A 20,266-nucleotide genomic window follows, 5' to 3' on the forward strand; every position below is an offset into this window, starting at 1 on the left:
CAAGCTTCCTTTTTCAAACGCGTCGTTGAATCGCGCGTCATTCAATCCCCGGTGGAGATAGGAGGAGGAGGAGGAGGAAGAATTCCCCGTGTGGCTGACGGCCGCTCCGAGGATTTAAACGCGGCGAGATGAGTAACGAGTCTAACCGCTATGCATCAAGCCTTCCAGTTATTTGTCCTCGTTAAAGTTTTTAGTTTCCACTTAAGCCGGGGCTGGATCGGCGCTAATTTGCCCCGTAGATATTCCCTCCTCCCCTCGCCTCCCCCTCGGGGAGTAGATTTAAGCGCGCGCGACGTTTGGAATTTAATCAGATGGGCATAAATTTCATCCGGCCGCGTAATAAATCCCACGGATTCGTTCTTTCATCGGTTCCGATCTCTCCCTCCCTCCCTGCGTGTAACCTGTAACCGCTATATAGGAAGAGAGGAAAAGGACGAGAATACGCACGGTGCGTACCTACCTATCTATCTACCTACCTACCTATCTACCTACCTACCTACCTACCTACCTATCTACCTACAGAGGAGTCGTCGTCCCTCGCTCTGAAACGTGAGCAACTCCTGTTTCTCTTTCGATCGATCGTGAACGATCGTATCTTGGTCTTTTATTAGAGAGGCTCGCCACTTCCGGTTCAATCAAGCGCCGGTATGGAATGTTTTGTTAATTGTGGATGCGGACGTTTTCGAGAATTGGGGGGGGATTAATTCTGGGTGTGACGCGAGGGTGGAAAGATTCGCACGGTTTCGCACGCGTCGCACGTGTTCGTAAAAGAATGCGCGTTCGTTCGAGTGGAGGAACGGCAAGGTCGGATTATATGCGCGGGTATATATCGTCACGTAGCGCACGACGAGGCGAAATACGTGTATCGAGTCGCGCAGCACGCGCGCGACACGTTTTAAAACGGGGGAAGGAAGTGGCGTTAATGGGCTGGGATTTGAACTTCGTTCGTTACGTCACGGTTTGAAATTAACTCGCGGGTCGTGGTTTCAACTTCATTAGTTTGAACTTAACCTCCGTGGCGAAGTTCCTTTCGTTCTCGTCCTCGTCTTGGAGAGACCGATTGACGCAACAAATGGCGCGATGGCGAAATATAACGGAACGGCTACTCCCTTTCCTCGAGAATGCTGAGATTTAAGAAAGTTTTTGGAACGAGAATGTTTTTCAGAAATTTCGATTTTGAGAATCGGAAAGCTCGACGCGATCAATCGTGTCGTTTCGCCGAGGTTTTTGCTTCTACGAGAATAAAATCGTGCAAATATTTGCCGAACGGGAAAGCAAACAGAGATTCTCGAGAGCAAATTTGAATGACTGTGTTTCGCAAAAAAATAAAAAAAAAAAAAAGAAAAGAAGAAGGAAAGAAGGAAAAAAGAATTGTTTACCCAGAGCCAACAAATCGCACTCTCAACATTATCTTCGCTACCATCGATCGGCGACGTTACTACCACTACCGTTTGGGATTGCAAAGTTACAATAATTCCGTACACCTCGACCAATTCTAGGATAAATAATTTCGATTGGACAATTTTTCTTTTTTCTTCTTCTTCTTCTTTTCGTACGCGTTTCTCTTATCTCTCGGAGAAGAGAAATTTTTCATACCCGACGTTCTAGAATACTTTCTAACTCGTTTCTATAAAAACTTACGTAAAACTTGTAAATCATTCCCCGTTGAAATTCCCCTTCCAACGTAATTCTACATTCGTTTTCGATATAAGAATTTTATTATACGATTTTATTATAATACGCTCGTTTACGCGCGCTTGCCTTCACATTATTCGTACCGAGGGACAAATAACGAGGATTAAAACCCCGCCGATTCTCGTACGACAAATAATCTCGTCGTGTAATCGTCGGTAAACGCGCTCTTTATTCAAAAAGAGTACACCGATTAACCATTCTCTCCTTCTTCCTCGACATCATCGACGCGAGGTTACACGCGAAAAAACGAAGAAGAGAAAAAGCGCGACGAAAAAAAGGAGAGAGAGAGAGAGAGAGAGAGGAGAAAAAGAAAGAAAAGGAGGAAGGGCGTGCGTGTCGGCCGCTACCGGGAAAAAGAAAAAAAATGATGGGCGGAAAGGGGAGAGGAGGTGTGGAGCGTGTGAAGGGGGTTGGAAAGGAGCGCGAGGAGAGAAAGGCGAAAAGGAAAAGAAAAAAGGGGGAAGGATATCGGGCGACGATCGATTCCTCGTGCCTCGATACAGTTACGCTCGTGTCCCGTCGTATCTCCGTGGCCCACGATATATATATATACATATATATATATAAGTATATGTATATTCGTAATTTACACGACACGCCATCAACGATCGTTCATTCCCGAGCTTCGTTGGTAATTACCACATTCGACTCTCGATATACGATGTAATAATAATAATCGCCTCGACGAATATTGCACGAGAGAGAGAGAGAGAGAGAAATTTTTCTTTCCGCTTTTTCGAATTTCTGCGAAATCGACAACTCGGAGGAAGGAGAAGTGTTTCTCCCAATTACGAAATTTATGTTAATTTACGCATATATATAGCGAACGCGTGATTTTGGACGGGAGAGAATACGAATACTAAATACGCGCGCGTATTTCGATACTCTATTCTACAAAATAAGGAAAGGAAATGGGTTCGTCGACCTCGTGAACTTAAAGACTCTCCTCTACAATGACGGAACTGAAAAGCGACACGAGGAAAGGTTATATCTAATAATGGGTGGCTGTTAGACGTAATGATACGTATGTTAAAGGTATCTTAAAATAGGTATCCTCAATGACATTGCTCAAGAGGCGTTTTCAATTGTAACTAATGGCGAATAGTAGCGAGTTCTAGATCGCGTTTAACAAATCTATACCAATCAAACGTGTAGATCTTCCTGTCCCTTTTTTTTTAATTAAATATAATTTTCGACGTCGTTCCACGTCGTCCGATTCTCCTTCAGAGATTAGAGACAAATACTGCTGAAATAAATTACCTCGTTCGAAACAACAGGCCATTGTCTGGTGAGCAGAGAGTTCGCGGGGAGAAAAAGCTCGTAAAAGGTTGGACTTCCCATTCAAGAGACATCAAAGTCGATTACATTGGACCCACACCCATGGAAAAGTAACAATCGAACATCAACAGATGGCAAGCAATCTTCGCGCGATTATATACTTCGACACAGTCGGCAAATCAATCTCCGTAAAAACTTCTCGTCAAATTGGCCATCGTTCCCTGGCCAATATTCTACACGGTATCGTGCGATGAATCTCATCGCTGCCGAACAAGAAAGTTGGCGCGACAATGCGCCGATGTAACGAGGTACATCGAGATCCGATCGCCGCAGAAACGCGATAAATCAGACGGATAAAACACGGGTAAACCGAGCATTCGTCAATTTCAATCGAGCACATTGAGTTTCCGGCCGCGTAACGCGAGAACACGGTCGTTGCTCGATACAACTCTTACGATATTCGCCAACTCGATTTTCTCGAGCCGAATGATAAAACCGAAAACGTTTAAATCAAATATTTATCCATATCTATATTTATACACACATCGTTTATCCAACCTCGTACTCGTACGTCAAATACATATCGCGTTTACTACATTTATAATTATAATTGACATTTATACATACACAACCACTTCGATGCAATTATATATACGTTTCCATTTCGAACCGAACGGTTGCTTGTTAGTATACCTTTCCATTAGTAGACGTATCGTATGCATCACTCGAAGCGACGTTACTCCAAACAATTTCGAGTCGAGCAACGCGACACGAACCTCGAAACGAATCTACGTAACGTGGATATTCAAACAACTCGAATAGAGAAGCGAAGTACATATATACATGTATATATACGTACGCAATATGTCTAACGTGAACAAGAAGGCTCGAGCATCATCATCGGTCATTACCGCCGCTTCTCGATGGCAATAACAGCGGTCGATGAATATTGCATGAGAGAAATTGAGCGTTTTCCTGTCAAACGAACGACGTATCGCGCACAACTTTTTCACCATCTCTACTATTCCCTTCGATCGAAGTCGTTTGGCGCGAGCCAATATTTATGGTTCACTCGCAACGAACCAATTGCCTGGTTTTTCTCTCGCGTGATAGAGAGCTTTCTCCGCGTGGTGGCTCCATGGTCGTCACGTGGTCGTTTTTCATAGGCTGCGACCTACATGTCGCGACGCTGTCGGAAATCGGACGGACGTCATATATGTATATATTCTTGGACGGAGACATTTTGCACGACGGGATCGCCCTCTACATCTCGTCCTTATCTCTTCGGATTCAGTTTTTTCGATAGCGGAGACGAGAGAACGACGGAGAGGTTATTTTTTTAAAATCGGTCCATCTTTAGGCGAGAACGAGGCGGATCTCGGTTGAACAACTGATTCGAGTTTAACAGGGAGTTGCTCGAAGCGTTTTTTTCGAGGATGGTTCTCGAACAAGGTTCTCGAGTGTTTGAATTCAAGATGTATTGTTTCACCTGCACACCTTTTTTTGGGGCGTCGAGTGTTTGATAAGGATGTTTAATCTTGGAGTATTTGGACGTAGGGTAGGGTGTAGGTGTTGGACTGACTGTTTGGTTTTGATGTTTGGAAGGTAAAATTACGGTGGAGGATATTTAGAGTGTGTTTCAATACATTAAAGCATAACTGTTAGAATATTTGTTCGGGTAAAGTTTTCGTCCGTTCGAAATGTGTTAAACGTGGAAATACAAAAGTAACGAAAATTGCTCGATGGAAGCTGTAGAACATAAAACACGAAGATGATTTGCATAACTGATTAATTTTATCTTCTTTGATCCTTTTAGTTTTAACTTTTCGGTTTACTTTTACACGCGTAATATACATAATAATCCACGCGTATAACGTAACGTGCCCTTGTCAATCAAATATTAATAGCTTTATAATTGCAACAAAAATGTAATAAGAATACATAACTTCGTTAATATCGCTTAATTGGTATAAATAATTGGCACTCGGTTCTTTTCTTTTCTTTTTTTTTTTCGATTTAAAACGTTAAAAGATAGGAGAGTTTAAATTTTTGAAACGGAAAGCGTATCGTATCACGCGTAATTAACAATATTATATTAGTTTAATAACATAGCGATAGCAATTATTAAGCACTAATTGAACAACGATAAAAACATAAATTCGTATTCATAGTTTTGCCTCGAAGATTGAATACCTACCACAACCTAGTAATTTTAAAACGTTAATTTCTTACGATTCTTAATAAATTAATATGCACGTTCGATTCGATCCATCGGAATTTTATACGAATCAATTGAAAAAATTGAAGTTACGGACGATTGGCAAATATATCTAAAAAAAATAAATAAATAAATAAATAAATAAAATCCGCTCAATAATTCTTCGATCTTAGAAATTTTTCAAGATTTGAAAGACTAACGATCAAAACACCAATACATCTTTCTTGGAATCGATGGAATCGATTACCAGTTAACCAAGTTTCCTAAAAAAAAAAAAAAAAAGAGCCAATAAATTCTAATTATCCCTTCCACTCGTGTATGTGTCGTTTAATTAAAGCGAGACCAAAGGAGAATTATCGGGACAACGATGAAGTTTCGAGGATTAAGTAATCCTCAGTTGTAAATTTCCTTATGCTAATCGCGGTATTCTTTGAGATTCTTCTCTCGCGGCCCGGAAAAAGTAGATTAAAGACTTCTCGGATCACATTTTTTCCCCCCTGGGATCGGATACGAGATTCCGGTGTAATTATAACCGTCTCTCCGACCGCTGAAATTAGAAGGTGATAATCACGTGTCGCATCGGAACATCGTAAATCGATCGATTTCGATCTCGCCTTTCCACCAACTCGAGTTATCTCACCTGTGTTGAAAACCCGCTCTTTCACCCACCTTTCATATTGATGAATCTCTTCCTGTATTCCTCGACATTGTTCCAAAACTCGTTTTCGAATTTTTTTCCTCTTCTTCAAGGTTTCATAACCTTTTTTTTTTTTTATATATACTTTTTTCCGTGTCCATCCAAGATCCTCGCTATCTCTGTTCTTCTTTCCTCTGTTTCATATCTCAGGGAGAGATATTCAAAAAGTTTATGAATATCCAAAAATTTCTCGCCAACATCGTGAACATTATATCGTAAAACGAAGTTTGCGCAACATCTCTCTATACCTTACCAATAATTTTACAATTGCATTTGTGCGTAAACATTTTCTCGAGTTAATCAACCGCGTCATTAGGTGATTGATAATTAGACGCCCCGTCTATCCTTTCGATAATTCAATGGTGGCGAAATGATGGATATCCAAAAATTTATCGCCAAGATATCGTGAACATTATATCGTAAAACGAAGTTTGTGCAAAGTTTGTGCATCTCTCAATATTTCACCAATATATATATATAAAATATACTTGTAAAATTGTTGGTAAAATATTATATATGCGAATATTTTTTCGAGTAAATCAACCGCGTCATTAGTACGGTGATTGATAATTAGACGTCCCGTCTATCCTTCCGATAATTCAAGATGGTGGCGAAATGATGAGCGTGTCACGTTGTCGCGATGAACCGTGAGGATTAGTCACGGGTTTCGACGCATCGTTAATGACCTGCAGCTTTAACGAACGTTCTAATTGATTTCTTGGCGCGCTCCTCGCCGATTCTCGCCTGTAACGACGAGGACGTGTCACCTCGCCTCCCGACCGATTATCGAGACGAAGCATCGGCCAAGGTACTCGCAAGATTCTTGTTGCTTCTCTCGCGCATGCGCGCGCGCGTGTGTGTGTGTGTCGATGGTCGTCCGCGCATCAAGAAATTGGATAAATGGTTTCACGCAGCGTTCGACGGGGACGTATCGAGAAACAACTCGATACACATGTCTCGTTTCCGTAATAACAATCGTATCGAGCAAGAGTTATAATAACAAGACACGCGAAGCGAATCTTAAGGGAAAGTAAAGTGTTTATACTTTCCTTTCCGCATACGTGCAATTACAATTCATAAACACGACGAGGAATGTAATAAAATGTTTATGTTTAAGCATTGAACGGTCATTCAATTGAAGTTGATTGCCTAACAAATTGCAATCACCCGCGAGGCCGACCTAATGGAACAGCCTGCCGCTACCCGTTCTTCCCTACATTAGAAAAATTCCCTCGTGAATACGATTCGCTCCGTCCAATTCGCCGATCAGACAGGCAAGAAGTTGATTAAACCTCGACCACCTCTCGACACTTTAAATTAGAATTATTGATGGCTGAATGTACGCGAGACGCTCTATTATTATCCACCAGAGTTACGAGATAAACCATAAAGCATTCTATACGAGCAATTTGTACGTGTTACGATTTGTTTCCATCTTTACCGATAGATTTATTGAACGGTCAATTATCGTGAACCAAGCGTCGGTAACCCGTTGTGGGGTCCTGGATTCTTCCTACTTGCGTTCTCTACGGCGAACATGGGGCTCGAGAGGAATCAATTTTACGAGATATTATAATTTCGAAATTCACGACGGTTTTCGTTTTTTCTTCTCTCTCTCCTTCACTTTTCGCGCTCTATCATATATCTATTATATTCTTCCCCTTCCGTTTCGTTCGTTTATATCTCATTACGAAAAATTCCCATTACACGCTATACGTTCTTTTACGATTTAAATTACCGACCGAGGAACAATTTTCGTTAAATAATTCATTAAAATTCATCATTCGCGCTTAGCCGATAAACGAACCAAAAAGGGAATATATATATATATACATACATATATACCCTTTGCACTTTCGTCGCGTTTATACCCGAGGTAATAATAATTTTTAGCGCAAAAAGAAAGAAAGAAAGGGGGAAAAAAAAGAAAAAGAATATCCAGCATCTTGTGGACGACTCGTAATTCGCGAAATTACGAATAATATCGGCTACCAGTTTTTCTCCAACCCGCGGGGATTAATCATGATCTCGCGCGTTTTTTTTTTATTTTTTTACGTACATCGAGATGAAATCAGGGCGAAATTGAATTAATCGCGGGGCAACGCGCGCTGAGTCAGCCAGCTCTCTCCCTCTCTCTCGTTGGCTACGATTCATAAATATTTCATCGGTGGACAGAAACTCGGCGTGCCAGAATTGTCGCGACGTTATTATTATTCTTTTATCTGCGATACACACGGATGTATATAGGAAGTATATAGGAAGTATAATTATTGCTACGATGAGCGAAAACTGTGATGAAAACGTCGGGCTCGTTGCCCATTCCTCATCAACATCGCTCCACAAGTTTGCAACTACGAAGGAAAGGAGTGACAAGCAAGATAAATTGCATCGTCGCCTTTTAATCCTTCTATTCGGCGCTTTAGAACGACATAGTCTTAATTCTCGCGCCCCTGCGAGAGAAAGCTGCTTAATCTTGGCCTCGCCCCCCCTCCTTTTTTTTCTTTTTTTTAGCCATTCCGCATCCTCGATCGATGGAGCCATCGAGTTATTAGATAAGATTATTTATCCACCCGGGGCATGGATTGGACGAGGAAATTTCTCAAAAAAGAAAAAAAAAAAAAACTGGAAAACGGGCGTAATTTCGATAATTACAGAGTATTTTCGCTTTCGATACGAGAAGGCATTCGCCTCTTTTAACAAGGATCGAATAAAAATTAAATTTATTTCCGTATCACATCTCGTGCATGCGCCGGTGAAAATTTCTCTTTTCTTTTCTTTTTTTCTTTTTTTTTTCTCGGTCATAAATATCTCTTACAAATAGCCCATTTTTTAGCCCATCCTCGAAGGGAATAATTTTAGAATTCCATCGATTTCTCGTGAATGACAAATTCATACCGTCTAGGTAGTCGCATCATTAATAATCCTGCTCCACCTCGACGTCAATAATACCCGTTACCGTGTCAAGTCATCAATAATGCCGTTTATGCAATCACGAGCTGCAATCTCTGCAATTTCTTTCTTTCTTTCTTTCTTTCTTTCCTTTCTTTCTTCTCGTTTATCCCTTATTTCAAGCCATCGCGTTTCCAGCAACGCGTCCCGCGAGAAAAGACGACGCTCATCCTCGATTTCTCGGGAAGGTGCGATGAAACGGTAGTTCAATTTCCAACCTCGAAACGGGTAGTTTCTTAATTAACCGTTCCCTTGGGAACGATGCCCTCCTCCTCGTTTCTCGGCGAGAGCTTCGAGAAAAAGAAGAAGGCTTCGTTACGATCCAGCCACGAAACCACTTAACCATAACGTATTTTAGAGCAGAACGGAGAAAAAAACGTGTCATTTCCTTCGATTCGACGAACGAATATATAAGGGGAAAAAAAAAAAAAAAAGAAAGAAAAGAGCAGCGATTCTGTTAATTCTGAAAATTACCGGCAATCTCGAGAATAATTTTTACAAAAAAATCTAATAATCGCAGGTCCATAAATTAAACCTTGCGATTCCTGTACGGCGATCCTTTTAAAATATCCGCCAATCGATTCCTGCCAACCAGAATTGCAATTTGCAAATTCCGTTTCGTATATTTTAAGATTTCGTTATTCGGTTAATTAAGAATTTCAATCCTCTCTCTCTCTTTCTCTCCTCTTCTTTTTTCCCCCCACTCCTCTCATGGCGTCCACCAATTTTACAATATTATTATCGGAACAATTAAAAAATCAGTTGGCGAAGATTGGAACGTTTACCCCGTGTTATTATTGCGCGTCGAGCACGGTCGACACGTTATGCTAATTAAATTTTGCTAGACGAAGCGGGAGCATCGAGATTGGATTTTAATACGCACCCGGGATAGGTCTCTCTGGTTAACGTTCCATTTTTAATTAATGGCCTTCCTTTCCGCGGTTCTTTTGATATCGTGATTTAACGCTGGATTCCAGTTTCCACGCTCGTGGAACACGGGACGGAACAAGTGACGGTGGATTCGGCATTTCATCCGGGATTGCGCAATTTCCAGAGAATTGTCCGTCCTCGTCTCCCCCGTCTCCGATGAACAAAAGCATTCAGCGCGTTAGAACATTTATTGTATAAAATCGTACATATATATATTTAAATTATCAAAATATAGTGATAAAAAAAATGTTTAATCGTACAAAAATATAGATAATGTAGATTATGATTTCAAGTCAATCTGCTCTATAAATATTAAATAGCCGCGGTGTATATGAGTGTGCAAAAGTGGAAAATAATCAATTGGCTTTCAATCGAGGAATCGAAATCGAACGAATTTAAATTTTCAGTAAAAATTCTAAAATATAATTACGATAAGAATCTAAGAATAGAATTTAATTTAATTGATTTATTTAGTCTTCTCCGACTTTTCAACAGTGTACGTATCGATTGATTAATTTTTAGCAAATTGTGTAGGTAAATATCACGCTAGAAAGGAAAAAATGCGCGTGAAAATAGGCAATTTCTTCGTTCCCGTTAATCCAAACGGACATTCCTTCCTTGCGAGACTTTTTTTCAGCGGTGAACAACGCGTACACACCAGAGGCAAATAATTAATTTCTGACAAAGTGTACAGATAAATTGGTACACGATGACGAATTTGCAAGGTGGAAATGAAACGTTAAAGAGGACGCTAACGAGACTCGACGGGTCTTTTAAACGCTCGAAGGTAAACACGATCTTGCATACGCTCCCTGTTCGCTCGGGTGACACGTGAGTCTGAAGGGAATAAAGAAAAAAAAAAAAAGAAAAGAAGGAAAAAAGACCACCGAAGGTGCGGCAAAGATGCGACAAAGAGAATTACAAAAATTACACGGGTTCGAGAGGGCTTCTTTCACTCTCTCGAACCGCGACTCGGGACTTGTCAATTTGCATTAACAAATTGCCACTTGGCGACATCGTTACAGGCCCGTCCTACGTTGGACGTGTCCTGCCGCTGTCCCTCTTCTTTCTGAATTCCTCCTTCTCTCTCTCTCTCTCTCTCTCTCTCTCTCTCTCTCTCTCTCTCTCTCTCTCTCCTCGGACGGTGATTCGCGCAGAGTGGAGCGGAACGACGCGCGTGCGCACGAGTGCGGGAGTTAAAAAGGAAAACGGTTTACTCGATCGGTTGAACGTTGGAAACAGGAACAGAGAAGGGGGACGTGAAATAAACGCGAGTCGTACTGTTTACACGGTGGTGAAATTTACAGGGCACAGGTGGCTGGGATCACGCTGCGCGCACTTGTGCGATCGCGTGTCGAATCGCGTATCGCGTTCACCTTGAGAATGAGGCTCAGGAATAGATAAGGGCGGACGGTTAGGGAAACGCATCGCGTGCGATAAAGGAGCGCGAGCGCCCTCCGCCGCTCCTCGGTGGAAGCTCACGGTGGAAAATAAAGAAGCGAATTGAGTAATGAGACGAGATACCGGACTTTGAATATCGGGTGTCTTTCTTTTCCGCGCTCGTGCCACCACGATTTAACGATTTTTGAACGGCTCGTGCTCGATAATCGTTCGTTTTGTCGCGGATGGACAGCAATGGTGCCTCCTTTGATGTGCGAGACGAAGGTTCGTTTGTTCGAATATCGAATTAATTCACCCAATGCGATGGTTAAACGCGGAGGAAAGCGATTTAACGCCGAGTACGTATTGCTCTAGTATCGATGTTACATGCACGCACGTGATGGATTACAACGATGTCTTTCCCGATTCATTAAAAAATGGAACGGCAAGTAAAATTACCGATACTCTGGTTTCAGCTACTGAAAAAAATAGTGGTTTTTGTTCGATCGTTCTTCTTTTTCTTCTCCTTCTCCCTCTTTCTTTTGGTTTATTCTTCTCGTTCACACGTAGGCCCTTGTTCGCGCCTTACTTATTAATTTACGACCGCGCCGTGTTTCTTCCATCGATTATACACGGGTCACTAATAGAATCGGTATATCGGTATACACGCAGACGATTACTCGTGACGATTAGGTCCCAGTTTCGAGCTTGCATCTTGAATTTCACACGTGCGTTTTCTGCGTTTTCGTTTGATAATTTTTCTGGCAACACGCACGGATACCACGGATCTGTGCATAAAGTAGGAGATCGAGAGGCGCTAGAAGAGAGAAATATCACGAAAATGCACGCTTTGTCAACATACAATTTGAGGATAATTGCACGTTTGTATACCGGCCACACAAGATCCCCTTTTCCTTCATTATCGATCTTCAATCAAACTCATACCGGCTCGTACCGGCGGGAATATTATTACAATTATTTTTGAGCCCGGTATGCGGTTAATAATTACCTACAATGTAACACGCGTATCAAACGTAATCGTAAACCACGACCGGAAGGGAGGATTGAAGGTACAATTATTATTTAGCGACATGTCGCTGCGATGTTATCGGGAGCTAGGCGGCGATGATGCTGCCTCGTAGCCGCAAAACGTTTGATTATACTTGATCTCGTCCCTTAGAGTATTTCAATTCCCATAATCGATACCCTCGGTATCGAAGGACTGCTGCTCTCGATGGTGGCCGATTTTGTTGGCAATTTGTTGGGAAAAATGCACACGAGCTATACTTTGTACTTCTCCGCGCGCCGAGCAAAAATGATCGGGAATGATTGCGCTCTAAAGAGGCAAGAATAAATCGATGCACGACACATCCGGTGGATAAATCGACCGCTCGGTCGGTCAACAGATGGTGGGAAATCGGTGGTGGTGGAAAAAAAGGCCAAGGCCATTTCTTCTCGAACCAAACAAACTCGATCGCACGGGGAAAAAATAGAAACTTTAACCTCGTTTCACCAATTACGAACATTCTTTTCGAGCGTAATAATCGTCCACGGAATTTTCCCCAGCGATACTTTCGACAGAAAACTTTAACCTCGTTTCGTCGCAACGATTCTTTTTCTAATTTTGTTTCGATAGGGAATAGAAACTTTAATTTCGTCACCAACTGATTTCGATTTCTTCTGGCGATATTTCGATAGAAAATAGAATTTTGATTTCGTTTTATCACCACGTCGCAAAGATCCTTCGATCTCGAGCAATATTTCGATAGAAAAATAGTAACTTTAGCCCCGTTTCACCGATCGCAATGTTACGAATATTCGAACGACACCTTTCTAACCGATTTCTCTTCTTTCTAGCGATATTTCAACGAACATCCGTGTCCAGGGGTCAACTGAGGATCCAAGGTGTCGCGACTTGCCTGTACCTGTGCATGGATTCCTGTGGTCTTCTTTACGGCTCGGTAAGTCAAGCTTCGAGCATAGGAAAAAGTTGCTCTTCCTTTCGATAAAATCGCTCCGTAACACGCCTCCGACGTACACGTTCGAGAGGCATTCCACGAGAAAGAAAACCCAAGTGGCCGAGTGCCACGCGACGCCGACCGCCTCCTCTTCCCTCCACCTCCTCTTCCTATCGCGTGATACGCTATCGCGCCCATCTAAATTACAGAAATCCAGCGGGGAAGAAAGGATCGAGGCCTCGCACGTACACGCACAAACACACACATACCTCATCTCTACCCAACCCATGGATCACCGTGAATTCCATGGATAAATGATTTCGTTTCAACGATCACGAATCCAACGATTACGATTCCAGGAATCTTTTTTTTCTCTCTCCCTCCCCTTTCAATTCCGCTTCTTCCCGAAATTGGAAGATCGGAATGTTTGTTCGGAATTTTTACGTTCCAATTTTTTATCCCATCAGTTGTTCCACGCAAGAGTGGTAGTTAGAAAAGAGCATAGAAAAGAGGCAAATTTGCGCGAGTGGAGGTGGGCGAATAGTGGGCCGTTTTCGAGGCCTTAATTAAACCCGATGACGTTTTGAACGAAATAGAGGAGCGAGCACTGAGAGCTGCTGAGAAACAGGTTTAGCCCTTAACTACTATCGTTCCCTGTTTCCTTGGTTTTTTTACACCGCTGTAACTAGTACCGAACAAAAGGAACTTCGTTCCATCGCGGGGTTGATACACTCTCGACTCTCCGCGTACCATTTCGAATGGCCGATTAATCCCGTCAACGTTTCGCGACGCGGCCGGGAAATGGAAAAATCAGCACCAGCCAAGGGGATCGATGCTTCCTTCCCTTCGATCAATCGTGATTTCCACTCTCGGCGGAGCTATTTATTTATTTATTCGTTTATTTATACGTCGATTATTCGTTTCGAGGTGTCAACTTGAGATTTACACCTTTTAATTATTGGTTAAGAAGAGGAGGAGGAGGAGGAGGAGGGAGACACGAGTTTACGATCCGTGGAAGATGACTGAAATACGGATATTAGAATTTCTGGTGCTCAAAGGGGCGAGATCTAGCTCGTCTCCTCGATCAAACGGGCTGACAGAACAGGTCTCCCTCGTGAAGAAAGAGAGAGATTAAAATTTCCGGCTGCACACTCGAGCGAACAATAATTTCGATTTAACGTCACGAATTCCAGGGTAATAATTCCAGAGCGTTGGAGAAATGGGATTCGAGCAGCGGATCGATAAACCACTCGGGGGACGTCAGCGATGCGAAATCAAAATGGACGCGAGATCGCGATAATGCGTAAAACGCGTAAGCGACGCGATCCAGCTTGCTCTTCCTCTCTCCGCCTCCCCCTCCTTCACAACCGTCAAACAACGGAACACGCACGCACGCACACGCAGATCTCGCGCAGAGGGAAATGGAGAGGAGAAGGAGAATAAGAAGAAGAAGAATTGAAATATACGAGCGGATATCTAACGAATAACGAACGAAATGGACATGCTCTAATCGAGTTAGAATCGAAATGAACGCGTGGCGAATGACGGCAGCTCGAGCCAGCTTCCCGTCTCGTTAAGGAACGTTTCATTAAAATCATGGGCCGAGAGCCATCGAGAATGGAAAATATCGAATAAAGCCGTATCGTGAATCTGCTTACCACTTCTCGGAATACACCGACGCTCTGCGTGGACGGCCGAGTTTTCATTTCCGTTTTAATAGAGACCGCGTATCTGCGCGCCACCGATCATTGACGGCCCGATCATAGCGCTCCTGGATTATTACCTCCTCCTCCTCCTCGCCATTGATACGCGTCTCGAATGGGACAGCTCCATTACTCATGTAACGATTCTCCATTCGATCCCTTGTGATTCTCCTTTTTTCCCTAGCTAGATCAACTCCAGATAGGGCGGATATATGCATCTGTGCTGTAACCGGACGGCGTATTATTCCGACGACGGGATGGAAACGGCAAACGTTGTTTGCCGTTTGAGTTATCTCCCGTTCGACAATCGGTGCCGTGATAAATCGGGTGGCGAACGCGCGTTCCAGATACGCGTAAAGTGAAGAGAGAGGGGGGGAGAAATGTCTCTATGAGAGATGAGAAGGACGCTTATTATCGTCGGATATTTCTAAATTTTAATCCGATCGTTTCGATCATCCTTCGGGATCGAAGCTCGAGTAAAACTTTCGCCGCGATTAATTCAACTCGATCTCGATCGGGGGAATGAAGAAATCAGAGGTAAGCCGCGATAAATTCAATGTCCAATTTACATTATTTCTCTCTCCCTCTCTCTATCTGTTCACAAGGAATCGAATGACGTGCCCCCGAGATTAGAGTATCCGATAACTGCATAATCTACATAACACGAGGCAGCTAGCTAAGCAAACGTTTCGTTGGATCCGGGCCTGTAATAGATCAACGTTCCCTCGGCTTGGTTCGTCGCGTAATTTCTTCGAAAGGTGAACGGATACGGATCGAGTGCCTTCCATTTTCTGTTATACTAACCAACTGTCGTTCCCTTGCCCTTTAACGTTTATCGGCAAAATTATTAACCCTTTGCACTCGCTCACTCGTGCTCATTACCGTCTCGACGCGATAACTCGAGAGGCGACATCGCTTTCGATTCGAACGAATATTTGTTTATTTTTGCTTTTGATTAGTTTTCTTTTCTTTTCTTTTTTTGGAATATCGCTTAGGAACGAAGAAGCTTTCCTAAGCTCTTTAACTACTTTAAGTATGATCTTGTCGGAACGATTTAACGTCGAGATAGCCAGATTTTCTTATCTCAAATTGATCTTCGGCATGTTAGTCCGAGTTTGACGAGTAGTAATAAAAGGCAATTAGGAATGTTATTTTTCGAGCGAGAGATTACTTGTATTTCGGGAAGGATAGAGAGGAGAAGAGCAAGTAAAAGAAGGGGAAAAATAAGAATAACGAATAATTTTAACAAATTTTCTTTCTTTCTACGCACAAATATAATTTCGAGAACGTAGGAAAAATCGTCTCGAGTTGTTCGATTCTTCGAAAAGTGTAAGAAGAGATAGAAAGCAAGAAAAGAAGAAGGAAACGAAATCGCTTTTACATTATTCGCGCGAGAATTTCAACTCGTCCTTTTCTTACCACGGCGGTACGTGTTGGGTTATGTCGTAACGATTCAGCGAACGTCCTCGTCCCATTAAAAAAAATGTGCACGACCGCAAAATTGAATTCCCGTTGATTAATTGAGGCGAATTAATTAAATAGGTGCAAACGACGCAAAACGGACCCGTTAAAACGAATGGGGAGGAAAAATATCGAGTTTGAGGGGGTCGAACTTCGATCAAGTTTCCACGATAACCATCTTCGGTGTACTTACGCCGACTTAATAAACTTTCCCCTTCGGGAAGAACGCGTTTCGCGAACGGCGATGGATGAAAATAGATCGAGTGTTTATCAGAGGTTCCGTACGTAAATTAATTCGAAAACGGGACGGTGCGCCATTTCTTTTTCTTTTTTCTCTTTTTTCTTTCAACTGGAACGATCGTTTCCGAGCGCGTATGCGTGTATCTGTTCTGGCCGCGGGGCAGACATCTCGCACGGTGAGCGACAGGGAACATCGGACGCATCATACCGATGGGATCGAATCAGGGAATCTGGACGAGGTTTGGAAAATATTCCGTATCCGGTCGCGTTCCAATTTATTTAACGGGCAAAGTATTTATTTAACGGATAAAGTAACGAACGATACTTTGCATCGCCGCTGTTGCGATTATTATTATTACGCGATTAATGCGATTAATGAATCGAGGAATTGCATAGACGGAGGGGGATGACAGGGTAATTTGGGATATCAATTGTACACAAGTATTCCTTTTATACACTTTCTATGTGTATCCTTGTACGTCCATTCTCGAGTAAAGTTTATCGCTTGTGTAATCTTTCTTGTTTTTTAATTTAATATTAAGAAATGGTTTCGAGAGGGTTATGATTTTACGCCTTTTTGCGTTAAGGATTTGCAAGGTGCAATTTCTTTTTTTTAAACGGGATTTTATACTTTTTTTGATTCGACTATAGGTGTCGCGTAGCATTCTGTACAAAAAAATATCGAGCCATTTACATAAAAGAATTATTGGTTTAAGGACATATTCGGATTAAATTTAATTATTTCCTAAACTATAAGTTTTTCGCTACATGTGGTTTAATACTTTTTTATAGAGAATGTCGAGCTGCATCTATTGATGCGATAAAAGATATATGATCTTATTTAGAAAAACCACGTTGACCTTCATAAGTCCTCTACGCATTCACCTAGGAAAAAATTAATAACGTGAGATTATACCCTTTTCGAAACCACCCAACTTTTATCTGAAACATTTTTTTAATATTACGAAAATGAACGAGATATTAAAGGTGATAGAATTAGATGACCCATCACAATCCTCGATCTTTTAGAATCAAGTAAAGTCGAAAAATCGGTAAAAATTTCTGTTTTGGAATTCTAAAATAAAAAAAAAACCTATGCTACCCCCTGTTAAATTATATTCTCCTAATGCAAAATTAAAAATTTGGTTAAAAATTTGCTAGCCGAAATTTTGACTTTGTATCGGAAGAACATAAGTTGACAGGAGGTCGCTAGAGAAATTTTTCCTGGAATTTTGCCAGTTCTTGGAAATGACGTCGAATTCTTGGAATTTCTTGGAAATGACGTCAAATTCTTGGAATTATAGAAAGAAAAGAAATTTTTCTCCAATTTTCGACTTTGTATGAATAATCCTAGATCGTTCATATCAATTTTTTAATATTTTTTAAAATTAAAGTTTTTAATTAAATTTTACACATACTTAACGTGATACTTACCGTGATACTTATCGTTTCCATACTTATCTTTTACGACTGCTTTTTAACGTTTTAAACATTTTTTACAGTTTCCTTAAATCTAGATACTTACTTTTTTATAATGAAGGCTGCCATTTTTTTACAGTATCGAGCATTTTTTTGTCCCTTTTTTTGATCCTAAAAGATTTAAAAATACATTAAAAATTATTTAATTTATTATTTGAAATACTCGTTTATTTTTCACGATATTAAAAAATGTTTCAAATAAAAATCGAATGGAATGGTTCCAAAGGGAGAATATTTCAATATTTATCATTACTTTTTTCCTAAGTGAAAGCGTAAAGAACTTTTGAAGATCGAGATTGTTCTTTCAAATGGGATTATATATATTTTAATTCATTAATTGATGTAGCTCGACATTCTCTACAAGAAAGTGCTACACCACTTACAGCAAAAAACTTATAGTCTAGGAAATAATTAAATTTAATTGAATATCTCCTTAACTAATGGTTTTTTTGCTACAAGTGGTAAGTACTTTTTTAGAGAATGTCGAGCCACGTCTATCGACGCATTGAAAAACGTATGATCCTATTTAAAACAACGAGTTGATTCTCGCAAATCCTTCACACTTACGAAAACGGCAATAACATCCAACTACACCCTCCTTGAAACCGTTCAACTTTTGTTTGAAACATTTTTAGCTACCAGCAATAACAAGTGATATATTAATCAAAATGATATATTCTCATATCATTTCTCTACGTATTCTTACATGTACAAAAATATCCATGGATTACAACGATTCGAGTATCATTTACGTCATTTACTCGCCATAAAGAAAGCTTCTAATAATTACGTATTAGAAAGGAAATATTGTATCGTTGCACAACTCGTTTTAAATAAAGGATTTTAATTCTATCGACAATCTCTATTTTCCTTACTTCTTCACAACTTTCGATGGAACACCGGCGAAACGAAATTAATCCAAGAGGGCGCGCTCGTATCGTTTAATGAAAAATCGTAATTCGATTATCTTCCATCTTTCCTCGCTTTTCCACCGAAAGATCGTAATCGCATCGACCGGCCATCTCGTCGAATTATTATTGGCATTAAAAAAAAGCAAGGGAAAAAATACGGACTCGGTGAAATTTCAACTTAATTCGAAACGTTTCACGCGTAACCAGTTTCCACGACATCCCCTCCATCTGGTGAAATCAATTAAGGAGAAAGAAAAGTCGTCGTACCGGGCTGGATCATAAATTATAGTTATTAAGGGATGGCGGGAGAGCCGTTTAAAGAATGCTTCGATCCCAATCTAAAGGTTCAATTATGAGTATGATACTCGATCTGCCTCGATCGATTGGGAAGGATTGCAATATTTCCAATCGAAAAATGACGAGTAATTTCGCGTTCGAGTGTCGTCGAGGAGAGACGGATTCGCTTTGCACAAACGTTTGACGCGTGTCAAACGGTGAGATTGGAAATAGAGATTTTCTCGTTACGAAACAGAGAGAGAGCTTTATCCGAATTTCTTATTGGCAACGATATCAAATAAAATCCTCCGATCGATCTTCGAATTGTGAGAGACGAATAAATTCGTTGTTGAAAAATATTGGATTTGATTCGCGATCAAACGAATTTCTGCGAGTGTCGATCGATCTGGGAAAAAAACGTGCTCGAGAAGAGCGTTGTTAATTTATCTCCTCCCGTACGATCGGTGTGACACTTAACACGTCGTATCACGTGTGTGGCACATTTAACACAATTCCTGATACGTATTGCGTTATATAGCATGGTTCAAGTGACACGAGTGATGGATCACGTATTTCTTTTCTACGAATCGTTAATTGGTCGAAGGAGCATATGGGCGTTCTTCTTATAACCGCGATCTCCTAATTATATCACCGTTGATAGTTCCAACGCTGAATGATGAACCGTACGAAATAGAAAGAAAGAAAAATTTTCGATTCTTTGGTCGTTGGTTATTTCGTCACGTCCCCCCACCGCATTAAATTAGCACGAAATTATTATAAAACACCCTGTAATTTCTTCCAACATCATTTCGAATAAACCGTAAAATAGAAAGCAAGAAATCTCGTTTCAAATCCATAATCCCCTGACGCAGCCGATCCAGAACACGCGTCTACAACGTTTAAGGGATCAAATTATAGTCCTATCGATTTCCAACTATATACGCTATATAACCATATAAAATGCTATAAATAGCAATTATATATACCGAGGGAGGTGAGAGGAAAAAAGGCGGACGAATCGTTCAATTAAGATCCGGAACCGGTCCAACGAATCGAATCGAGTGTCTTTCGGGAGGGGATTGAATGATTCG

General features: G+C 41.2%; 1 protein-coding gene across 1 annotated transcript in view; it reads left to right on the forward strand.

Moving 5' to 3' along the window:
- The window catches only part of LOC107999768 (uncharacterized), a 109,431-nt gene that overhangs the window by 57,915 nt on the left and 31,250 nt on the right, over window positions 1-20,266 (forward strand). Inside the window, exon 2 of the mRNA XM_062086772.1 lies at window positions 13,005-13,108. Within this exon, the coding sequence (XP_061942756.1) occupies window positions 13,005-13,108 (104 nt within the window). The remainder of the gene's footprint in view (window positions 1-13,004; window positions 13,109-20,266) is intronic.

This window comes from Apis cerana, linkage group LG16 (assembly GCF_029169275.1).
Source record: "Apis cerana isolate GH-2021 linkage group LG16, AcerK_1.0, whole genome shotgun sequence".
In the NCBI taxonomy this organism is placed as follows: domain Eukaryota; kingdom Metazoa; phylum Arthropoda; class Insecta; order Hymenoptera; family Apidae; genus Apis; species Apis cerana.